Here is an 11,964-nt window from a genome sequence, read left to right on the forward strand (position 1 = left end):
CTGATCTTACTGTGGGTGTTTTTGTGTAGGCTGTTGCTGCAGGTGCCTCGACTACAACAGCATGAGGATGGATTTAATACCCCTGCAGTAAATTCAGATGCTACTTATTTCTCTTAGTTAAAAAGTTAACCACGTGGAACTTTTTCTTATTTTTTAACTTTTTTGTAGTAGGAATGAAAATCATAGATTGAAATTACATATATAAAAGGTTCTATGTGGTGAAACTTTATACACAAGAAAACTTTGAGTAGAATTCAGATTTTTAGTAGAATTAGACCTTATTGAAATCTCTTTTATCTCAGTTCTGCCCAAAGTGTGGCCCACAGGCCAAAGTTGGCCCGTGAGGACATCTGATTTGGCCCACCAAAGGAGAGAACCAATGAGAGAACATATTTTTACTACACTAACTACAACTCTTTATATCTATATTCTTAACCATTTTATCAGCTCCACTTACCACATAGGTGCACTTTGTAGTTCTACAATTACAGACTGTAGTCCATCTGTTTCTCTGCGTACTTTGTTAGCCCTCGTTTACCCTTATAGGACCACCACAGAGGAGGTATTGTTTGACTGGTGGATCATTCTCAGCACTGCACAGACACTGACATGGTGGCGGTGTGTTAGTGTGTGTTGTGCTGGTCCACTGTAGTAACACACACTAACAGGCCGCCTACAGTGGACAATGACTGACACACTGTGTCCAGTCATTGTCCACTGTATTACACACTCTTACTTCATTGGTCCACTTTGTAGATGTAAAGTCAGAGACAGTAGCTGTGTTAGTCATCCTTTAGTCCTTCATCAGTGGTCACAGGATGCTGTTGGCTGGACATTTTTGATTGGTGGACAATTCTCAGTCCAGCAGTGACACTGAGGTGTTTAAAACCCACAGCAACACTGCTGTGTCAGATCCACTCAGACCAGCACAACACACACTAGCACACCACCACCACATCAGTGTTACTGCAGTGCTGAGAATGATCCACCACCAAATAATACCTGCTCGGTGGGGGTCCTGACCATCGATTAACAGGGTAAAAGAGGGCTAACAAAGTATGCAGAGAAACAGATGGACTACAGTCTGTAATTGTAGAGCTACAAAGTGCACATATATTGTTAGTGTAGCTGATAAAATGGACAACGAGTGTAGATACAAGGAGGTGTGCTTGAAGTGACCGGTTGGTGTATATATAATTTTCCTCCTATTTTGAAATATTTTAGTACCATCACTACAAAACTACTGTGTAATGTTAAAAAATAAGTTTTTAAAAACATAATAATAAAAAAAAAACTACTTACCTTCTTTGTTTGTATCCTGTTTTGTCTGTTTGGGGCCTTCAGCCCACATATATGTAAAAACATCCATCCTCTACATATATACAAAAAATAAAATATATACATGCCACAATTTATTACTTATTTTCCCCCAATATGCTCAAATTCAGAAAATAATCAGTTATTAAAGTGGGCAGAAGTGTGTTCTAGACCATGTATTAGCTTATTTTCACTAACAAAATCAACAAAACAAACTTTTGTAATATCACATATATCATAAATAAGATGGTTCACCCCGTTTTTAAAATAAAAAGCCCAAGTATCAAATCCCTGCATTTAGAGACCCAATGCTGCATGTCTGCATGTACAGAGGTGCTTTACCGTGTAAACTCACAGTTCGCTGTTTCTTGTATTGTTACCCGATTTAACTTGCAGTGCTGAGTCAAATTCTGCACAGAAAACTTATCGGTGTGTATCAGAGTTTAATTGCAGACTCAAAGGAGTTCACTAAACGCTCTGAACTTCCGGACCTGCGCTCCGCTCAGCCCGTGTGGTCGGTGAGTATAAAGAGGTGCAGAGGGGGGCGAGGGGGCGAGGGCTACGGCTGAAGTACACAAAGCTCGATATGGTGCAACTCTCCAAAGCAGGAATGAAAGATACTCTAACCCTGAAGGCTGGTCATCCTCCTGCAGGTCTGATATTTCGTTCTAATCGTCTCTTTTGGTCGCCTGGTCGTTTAGAGTTGTTGTTGAGTTCTCTTGGTGGTGGTGATTGTCGCTGCGTGCATTGAAGTGAGGACGGCTGTTAACTACAGAGCCCTTTTAGACTGATAAGGGCTCTGTTTCTGTTTTTATCCGCTGAACACGCTGTGTGGAGTTGAGAAAATCGTTAGTTCGTCTTTGGAGATGTTTTTGTGTGTTTTTCCCTTCATTTCAGTCGCTTGCAGGCTTAGTTTTGGTGTTCGAACGAGTCACAACTACACAGGAAAACCAAGTTCAGGGCGAATTAACTTTTTAATCTGACCTGCTTTCTGTTATCTGACTTTCACTTTGCTCGGTGAGAAGCAACGTCGAGAACTGAGAAGTAGCCGTTCAGGTCGCCTCACATGTGGAGGCAGATGAAAAATGAATATACGAGGCTGAAGTTGTTTTCCTGTTTGCTGGCTTTTTGTTCGAATTCTCCCGTTCCACCTTAAATGGTGCCCCAGTAATTGCTCCTCTTTAAATGGTGCAGCAGTAACTGCAGGACCATTTAAGGTGGAACGGCAGAATTCGAACAAGAATCCGGCGAACATTGTAATTTTCCTTGTTCGAATTCTCCCGGTGTACCTTAAATTCTGCAGCAGTCACTTATGGGCTATTTAAGGTGGAACGGGAGAATTCGAATAAGAAGTTGAAGATAAGTTCACTTCAGCTTTCCAGGTGTTGTTTAAACACTTCAAATAACTCATCATTGCCCTGCACGTCACGGGGGGTCTTCATGTAGCCTAATGAGTCGTTTGCTGATGCTGTAAATGAGCCCAGTATTTCAGTACTGGCGCTGAAAACTAGTGAGTAACGTCACTGAGTGAATCCAGACAAGTGGATAATTGGATCATTGTAATTTCATGTATTCAGGGTCACAGGATGTCACTGTTGCATAATGATTGCATAATTCTTGCTTGTTGGTGCTGTTGATGCTCTCTTTAGGAGACTAGAGCAAACTCAAGAGCTAACATTATTAAACAGTGTCATTAAGTGTGGATACAGAGCCTTTCTAAGATGTCTTCTGCCAAGTGCTGCTGCATCTTTTACAACTGCATTGCTTCAGCACGTTGCGCATGTGTCACCTCTCTCTGTAGTCTCTAGGTTCTTGGCCTTAACAGGCTGGTTTTGCAACCAAGCAGCTCCTATGTTACTTTCCTTAAAATTTGGCCAATGCTGTTGTGCCGATCCCAGTGCTCTCTCTGCCCCAGGGTCTTTAGGCAGGCAAGTCACCCAGCTGGTTCCAATAACACTGGCTGCTCTGTGTACACTGGCCTGGTGGGGATCGGCATACCACAAATGAGTTTAACCATGCAGATTGGATTAATTAAAAAAAAAAGTGTAGATTCTTGATAACATCCCAAGCAGTTAAGCATATTACAGAACTGTCTGGGTTGTGTGTTTATTGTTGAGGGCCAATTTATTTGAGACATTTTACACAATGACAATTGTTATTGTCATAAATTATTAACTTAATTATGAACAGTACAGATTTAAAGAGCTCTGATCTGCATGTTTCATTACGAGAGAGCACAACTTGGCCTGGTTATTAGGATTTGGGGCAGCGCAGTATGCAAAGGTTGTGGGTTTTAATATTTATTTATTTATTTTTTTTATTTATTTTTTTTATTTATGTATCAGGAATGTCTTCAGCTTATCATAATGTTCTGTTTTTGCCGTATTCCATATATGACCGCGTCTAATGTCAATGAGGTGTACCTGGTATTGCTGGTCTACCAGAAAAGTGGTAGAGTAAAACCTGTCAGACCTAAGATCTAAATCCTGCCACTTTTGCCTTTTTAAAAGATGGTCATGGGAAACTGAAAGATTTAGCTGAATTGGTCATGGAAGGTTAATTCAGTTAAGCTTGCCACACTTTGTTTTAATGCAGTGTTATCAAAGTTGGGGATGTGCTAAACAGGCCTTACAGTGCATTTATGGTAGATTATATTTTTTGTTATATATTTTTTTTCTCCTCCTAATTTTATGCAGTGAAGGCAGGAGGAAAACGAGTGGTAAAGAAAAGTAATGAGGACAATGGAACCCCAGAAAAAGAAAGCAAGAGACCAGAGAAACCAAGGTACACTTGTTTTACATCTCCTTTGTCTTCTGTGCATACGTTTAAGCTACAACCACAACGTTCTTACAAGGTTCTTTCAAGATCTGCAGCAGAAAGCAGGAAATGTTGCTGCAGTGTGCTGCTGTTACTGCTGACACTTAACACTCACTGGTACTGTTTAGCTACACAGAGCTAGTAAGAACAGAAATGGCACAGGGTGAAATACTGATTGATTTGCATGAAATCCTCAGTGCATGCAGGATTAGTGATGTGTGAAAACAATGTATGTTTTCCTTCACCCTAAAAGGAGTTGTTTTTTTCTCGCAGGTCCTTGACTGTCTCTTCCCGGATGCAACAAATTGGTATTCTGATGGCAGGCCCACTGGAAAAGGTTTGTGTCTTTGCGTCCGACAGCTGAACCATGTAATAAGAGTTATAATAGACATTGGATATGCATTAAAACACTCCTATCAAGAAGAATTATTTTCATTGGAAACTAGTAAATTTTTTTATTTTTTTATTATTATTTTCTTTTTTTATAAAGGTGCTTCTGGCTGAAGTTCTTTAGGCATTGTTATTTGATGTGGGGATAAAATGACTATAATGTGAGAATATATTAAAAGGCAGTTTGATGAGGCTTTACTAGGTGCTTGTTTATATATGATTTCTTTAAAAAAGAAATCAGTGAGGATCATGGATTTTTATGATCCTTTCCAACATCTTTATAGCTAAATTGGCTGAATGAACACTGGAAACATGCTACTGCTTCGTACTGTCTTTTGGCCAAAATTGCCATATAAATAACATGTATTTACTCTTTAAGGGATAAAACAAACTTTTTTTTTTTTTTATTTTTAAACTAAAACATCAGTTATCCATTAATCACATTAATCCAACAAAGTGCTACAGTGAAAGAGGCACCTGGCTGTTTAGCACAATGAGTCTTCCATAAAACCAAACTTGATATTTGGTATCTGTAAACCACCAAATAACTTGTCTAATTATGTATTTCTTCACCATGTGTTTTTCCTGCAGTTGGGCCATGATTTCCCTGAGACTCCAGTTTCAGTGCGGCACGGCAAGGTCCGGCCCAGTGTGGAGAAGATGCACATTCAGCGCACCTTCTTCATTCAGCAGCCCCGCAAGTGTTGAGCCAAAATGTCTGCCATTGAGGATGTGGGTAGCTGTGTTGAATGATGCACAGCAAGGACCTGACACAAAGTCCCCTTTAAAAATATTTAACTTGTCATTAAATGACATCTGTCTAAGCTTGTAGATATCTCTGCTTAACCTTGCGGTTGTGCAGCAGAATGCTTGTTCGGCATAGACCTTATGCCCATCCTTGTGCTTAGACATCTGTCTACTTTTGTTGGTGCATGTAGGAGTCATTTTGTAGCCCAATGTAGAGCAAAACACACATGAATGATGTTTCTTATGACTGTACTAATGTTCAGTTTCAATGCCTGTGAGCTAGTTTATATTGCTTAAATAAATATGCATGGCATTTCAGAAAAATCTGCTTTGTTGTGGAGTGTTTGGGGAATTATTATTATTATTTTTTTTCTCTTTTCCCTCAAAGTGATTAATACTGCCGTGTTCTGTCGGTGAAGCTGTTTTGCAAAAAAGTTAACTTTGAGTTATGTTCAGTGTTGTTTTGTTTCATGACCACAAGAGGAGGCCAGAGGCTGCTCAGCCCACACCAAACGTCTATGGTTGCTCCTTGTTTGAGTGGAAGTGGTTTAAGTATAAAAACTATGCATTCTTATTGCCCTGATTCATGATCATGCCAGCAGTTTTTCCCTGCATGTCATAGTTTTGTTAGTGAAATTCCACCAGAAGGTGAGTTTCTCATCTAGATGAAGACAAAGCAAACTTATGACATCATATGGACACAAGCAAGCCTCTATAGTGTCATGATGTTTTTTGTTAGGTGGGCCTTATGACAAACATTACCTCTCGCTCCCTTCCTGTGTTTGTATAGGTTCTTCAATAATAGAAAATGAAATGAACAATTTCATGTTGAAAGCAATTGCTTATCTTTAAGGCAGGCAGTGCAAAGTATGCAGCATCATTTGACATGCAGGTAACAACAGGTTTTAATGAAGCCTTGTAGAAAATGTGAGTCAACAAAAGGCATCCAAACATTTTCCTTTGAGATCACATGAAGATCGCACTAAGGAGTTGAGTGGTCACAACACCTTAGCGCGTTATAGTCCACAGTACTAGAGCCTGGATGCGGCAATGACATGCAGCTGATTCAAGTGCAACTACCTTATCTATATTCATTGTCCATTTTATCAGCTCAACTTACCGTAAGTGCACATTGTACTTCTACAATTACAGTCACTGAACAGTGAGTGTAGATACATGGAAGGTAGACCCAATAAAGTGACCAGTGAGTGTATGGTGAAGTGGTTTCTGTATTCTGACTGATGTTACAATTCAGTGAAACTTATTTAAACACTACTAAATGGTTTTGTTATCTGAAATAATGAAAGTAATCAGGGCTCTAAAATCCTATTAGTCAATATCAGCTGTTGTTATTCAATATTTGGACAATGGTGAGTCTGTAGAGGTGAAGAATCTTTGAGTAGTGGAAAATAATACAAAATTAAATCAGTTTTAATTCTACATTTCAAGCATGCATATGTTTTTATAATTCAGTAAAGATTAAATAGTTAAGTTTATATATCGTCACTGTCAGAACAAAACTTTCTATCTTTTTTTTTTCTCCATACTTTGAAGTCCCAGCTGCTTTAAATTGTCTCAAAATTTCATGACAAACAGACCAATAGAAGCGGCCCAGAATGACTTACAAAAAAATCTTGGTACATTAACTTACATTGAAAGGGTTTACTTCAGAGTCAACTTTCTTACAGTTCACAGTGTAATTCATATTATGAAGCATTAATGAAATCAGTTTTTACCAAGAGAAATGTAAGCTGGTAGAGAATGGGTATTCATCTCTAGAGGATAGAGCAATGATCTTTAAAATAAACAATTTTTAAAAACACATTTGTTTAAAAAATTTTCATAAAAATAGATACAAATGTAGAAAACAGATTTTTATGAACTCAAGAATGCATTCACACAATTTTATTCCTTAATCTTTGTTTCCATTTTGAAAAGCGTGTTTGTCATTGACCCTCCTATATACCCACCCACAATTCCTGATTAATAACAATGCAAGACACACATATGACAAAGGTGCATATGAAAAAATGTTTATAAAAATGTTAATGATAATTCATATAAAATCTACAACTACAATGCCAAACAAATGTTAACATGCACAATTAATGTCATTTAGATCCCTGAAAGGTTTTGGTAAGTAAAATATAAGAATAACAGACATCCTCAAAAATTGTTCTGCAGTATCCCTGAAGACTTTAACAGATACAACAAATAATGGTTAGACAATCTAAAATCATGCATGATACCATTGTTATAAAAAAGTATGCCCTATTAATACTAAACAATCCCATTTATATGAAAAAAAACAAGCTGGATTAATAGTTGTGGGTCATATTAAAAAAACGTGTAAAGCACTTTTCTCAAAAAACTTTGGAATGTAGGTATATGATCTAACATGATTTCTAGTTTAGTTGCTTTAGAATTCACAGCACCCACTGTATGTGTTGTAAAAGAGGTCTTAAAGGCCACATTAGACTTCTTAGGCTCTGGTCAGGTCCTCCATGACATCACCAGCATGCTTCCACAAGGCCTTGACCAGATGCTCAGCAGCTTTTGTGCTGTTTGTAAACTCCAGAACTTTCCTCATTCTGGCCTGTTCCGTTGGCTCTGCTTGCACGATTGCCCTCATTTCATCTGATAGTTGGAGGCCGTCAATAATTCCAACAACATTTTTTACTTTATCAATTAAGGCACTTCTGTTACTCCTCAGAAACTCCTGGTTATCTGTGTGTTATGTAAGGAAGAAAGGAAGGGAAAAGAAGGAGAAATGCACCATTAAATGACTTATAAAATAAGATATGAACAACATTGTAGCACAGAAAATCTGTTGGGATATTGACTTTTCTCATGGAAGCTCTAATTATATGTTTGATCAGGGGTTACCTGCTATTGTCTGGTTTCCAGCATAAGAGGTACTGTTTGGGTTGTTAGCTGCAAAACACAAAAAGACATGAAGAAATTACTGCATTTCATTTGCATGCAACTCACATATGCAGATAACAGCCTGCATTTATTGGGGCTGATACTGTTCTAGTTTGCCCCTTGGAGCTTTTTATAGGCTGTTGTACAAGTTTGCCCGAGTTTGTAATAGAGCCCCCTGTAGTGCAAGGTTTTAAATGGTGAGAGTGAAACATTTCACTAAGTGTTTGAACTGTGCCCTCAGGTTATCTACATTTAGAGCAAAATCTGAGTGCAACAAAATTGTAATACTATATTTACCATAGTTAATGCATGGTTTTCCATCAGTTCTTTAGGATTTAGGACTCATATTCACATTCATACTGAAGTCATTCATGCTCAGGTTACTAAATACAGGGGCAAAAACATTACTCCCACGATCTGCCTGAATGTGCACGGTTTTACCTGTTGACACAGAGAGTCAAGTCATGATTTACATTCAGTAAATATCTGCACCCCCTCTTAAGTAGGCCTGATGAATGGATTTAAATTGTATGTCAACTCAGTAGAACATTAAGTATTATATTGTGCACCTCACAAAGCCTAAATATGAGGCTATATAAGATGTCTATTAGCTTATCCTGTGGAGATCATCATGATCGCAATCACAATTTTTACATATACACAAAAGACCTTGACGTTTAAGAGTTTAAACACACCTGCGCTTGAGCTGCTAATCTCTGAAGCTGCACTTGGACCTGTAGAAAAGAAGAACAGAGAGACTGCATGAGTTCATATAACTCTGTTATAATCCGTGTTGCTGGACTAGTACATGTGTCTGCACCCTGACCACTATATTTTCTACATTTCCCCAGTTACATTCACTTAAGTACATTGTTGATGGGTTTTTTTTTTGTCAAAAACTGTCAAACTGTTATCTGTTTTAGATTCTTTTACAACCGTGGAGATCTACTTTCCTGTGGACTGTAGTTTGAACTATAATCTGCCACACCTGCTCCAGCGAATTAATATCTTCAGAAGTCCTTGATTAGCTGGATCTGACGCTGTATGGCATTAGGTAAAGCGATGGGACAGAGTTTGGTACTAAACTCAGCAGGAAAGTAGATCTCCAGGAGGATGTTTGGTGACCACTGTTTTAGAAATTAGCTCCCATTTGTCTCAATGCAACTGTGTGCACTTTCGGCATAGCAGCTTTATGATGAGATGCTTTTCCAGCAGAGCTGAATAAGGCAGTCATATGCTGACATCTCGTTGTAGCTGAAAACTACTTGTTGGGGGCCATTTTTTTATACAAAGCCCTGCTGGTCACATCCCATATAACACGTGGCCAAAACATAGTAAGGCGTGGGCACAAGATAGGTCATGGCATGGGAACGAGATCCTAATGCATGCCCACGGCTTAGTAAGGCATGGGAATTAGATAATCAATCATTGGCCACAGCTTAATAAGGCATGATCTCATTCCTACTACTAAGTCAATCTTGTTCTCAACCGTTAAAACAGCGTGGCCACGCATTATTGTTATTTATATGCGATGTCACCAGCAAGTCTCTGTATTTTTAATGTTTAGTTTTTTTTTTAAATAAAACATTTCATACCTCTGCCTTACCTTAACTGGTGTCTTAGAAATAAATGTCATGTGCATTTAGGCATTAGCCATTGTATCAGAATGTCTTTTATGATACGAAAAACAGTATCTTCAGTTAGGTGTGTCTAAACTTTTGACAGATGTATTATTTTTTGACAGTGTATTTCTGCTTGATTAACTGATTCAGTAATGAAATGCTGAAGTACTCTGACTGAGGCTTTCACCTACCTGAGGTGTTCACTGTAGTTATCCACTCTCTGAGTTCTGGGCAGGACTCATTCACGTTTTTATCTCGCAACAGGTCCAAAAACTGGCCGCAAACCGACGGTCCCTTTTTCATAATCCTATCCAGAAGCTCTGCAGTCATTTTCTGTATTCCTTTGCGTTCCTCGAATTGCTTCAGCTCTTCATATTCGTCGTCTGTTATAAGCGGCTTTGACTGGACCTCATGTAAGATCATATCATTCAAGCTTAGCCACTTGATCAGATCCCGTTTCTTAGACCTGATAATATCCTTTTCAGCCATTCTCCCTAAAATCGTCAATACAGAACAATAATCAGACGCTGTAGAGTAACAGTGCACAGCATAACAGTATAACAGTATAACAGCCTGACAGAGAAAAGCTCCTGGCCGCTGTACTCCAGCTAACACAGTCATCACTCGCCTGAACCTCCTGGATAAAATAACTTTTACTAAGTGAAGTAAATTATGAGTATAAACCTTTTCATTGAAAGTTTCATTCAGAACCGTACTTCAGTCTTCAGTCTTCCGCCTTCTCGAGCACCACGCAGCTGCTTTCACTTTCCATTTCTTCACATTACCAGCAGAAACAGCGACCCCCATGATGTTGGATGATAGATTCTGGATCACAAACGGCACTCCAACTCATCCCAGGTATTGGATGGAGCTCCATCACTTCAGTGTACGCAGTTTAGAGCTCCACAGCCCAATGCTGGGGGGTTTATATCCCTCTGGAAGACGCATGGCATTGAGTATGGGGAACTTAGGTTCATGTTCGGCTATTATATTATAGTGCACCCCATTCTATTGGCAGAGCCATTCTATACAAACGTTGTGGGCACAATTAAACATTTTAAAGTAGCTGAATTCACTAATTAGAAGGGCTGTCTGGATACTCTTGGATAGTGTATCATAAAGAAGGCCCAGCAAACACATTTCTTCAGCATACAGCAAAGAAGTGCAGTTGCTGATGCAATTCTATTCTGCACTCATCCAAAGCAATCAGCAACACAGACTCTCAGACGAGAAAACCTGAACAAATTGAGAGCAGGGCCTCAAAAGTAATCTGATGGGATCCCCAATCAGTGCAATCCCTAGGTCTACATTAAATACACTAAGGGCTTCAAAATCACCTCAGACTCCTCTCCCGTACCACAATCCATACTGAGTTTAGCCCCTTCTTTCTGGTAGATGAAAGGTTTTCATCATCAAAATGAGCAGTCATGTGAGAAATTCACTCCTGACTGCACTTCAGTGATTGCTGCATACCAGACTCTTTCAATTTGCATTACTAGAATATTTGGATATCACTCTCCTATAATGCAGGCCTCAACTCAGACAGCAGGAGTTTGCATTACTATGTTACACTTCTACTTCTCTTTTATGCTATTATTTATAACATTTTGTGTTGTTTCTCATGTTTGCCCATTTTGTGCCTTATTTTGCACTTTATTGTACTTTGCAACTTGAAGCAGGAACCACAAGATGGAGACATTTAGTCACATTTTTAGAGCCAACGTGGCAACAAAAGTGTTTTTTTTCCACCCGTACGCCTCCAACTCCTTCCATCTACTCAATCATAGCCCAGCTGCAATATTATGTTACCCCTGCTTGTCAGAATATGGGTCATATTCCAATCATAGCACATGAGGGGGTGATGAGTCAGAATACAGGTGGAAAGACATCATAGGTGTGCTATTCATGGTCTACAGAGGAATGTTTAACCTGTTTAATCTACACTTTATGGCTAATTAGGCAACACATTAAAGCAATAAATAATAACACGGCTGGTTCAGTTTGGGTATGTACTAAAATGGACCCTGTGCACTGACTGTGAAACAGAGAAATATAGTCATTAACTATAAAGTGGCATTTTAATTCTTCTCATTAGGCTCCCAGAAGCCTGGCTGACACCTGCATTCAATTAGTGAATTTTACAGAG

General features: G+C 38.9%; 2 protein-coding genes across 2 annotated transcripts; one reads left to right on the forward strand and one right to left on the reverse strand.

Annotated features, from left to right (window-relative positions):
* Positions 1 to 1,821: 1,821 nt before the first annotated feature.
* On the forward strand, positions 1,822 to 5,595 carry LOC118807689 (death-associated protein-like 1-A). The gene is made up of 4 exons (XM_036569720.1): positions 1,822 to 1,970; positions 4,014 to 4,101; positions 4,408 to 4,471; positions 5,116 to 5,595. Exons 1-4 carry the CDS (start codon positions 1,904 to 1,906, stop codon positions 5,230 to 5,232), a joined length of 336 nt encoding a protein of 111 aa, XP_036425613.1. The 5' UTR covers positions 1,822 to 1,903; the 3' UTR covers positions 5,233 to 5,595.
* Positions 5,596 to 7,290: 1,695 nt separating this feature from the next.
* On the reverse strand, positions 7,291 to 10,604 carry si:dkey-10c21.1. Its single transcript, XM_036569730.1, has 5 exons — positions 10,503 to 10,604; positions 10,010 to 10,312; positions 8,892 to 8,930; positions 8,158 to 8,205; positions 7,291 to 7,998 (listed from the first exon to the last, which is right to left on the reverse strand). Exons 2-5 carry the CDS (start codon positions 10,305 to 10,307, stop codon positions 7,754 to 7,756), a joined length of 630 nt encoding a protein of 209 aa, XP_036425623.1. The 5' UTR covers positions 10,308 to 10,312; positions 10,503 to 10,604; the 3' UTR covers positions 7,291 to 7,753.
* Positions 10,605 to 11,964: the final 1,360 nt, after the last annotated feature.

Source organism: Colossoma macropomum, unplaced genomic scaffold (genome assembly GCF_904425465.1).
Source record: "Colossoma macropomum unplaced genomic scaffold, Colossoma_macropomum, whole genome shotgun sequence".
Lineage (NCBI taxonomy): Eukaryota > Metazoa > Chordata > Actinopteri > Characiformes > Serrasalmidae > Colossoma > Colossoma macropomum.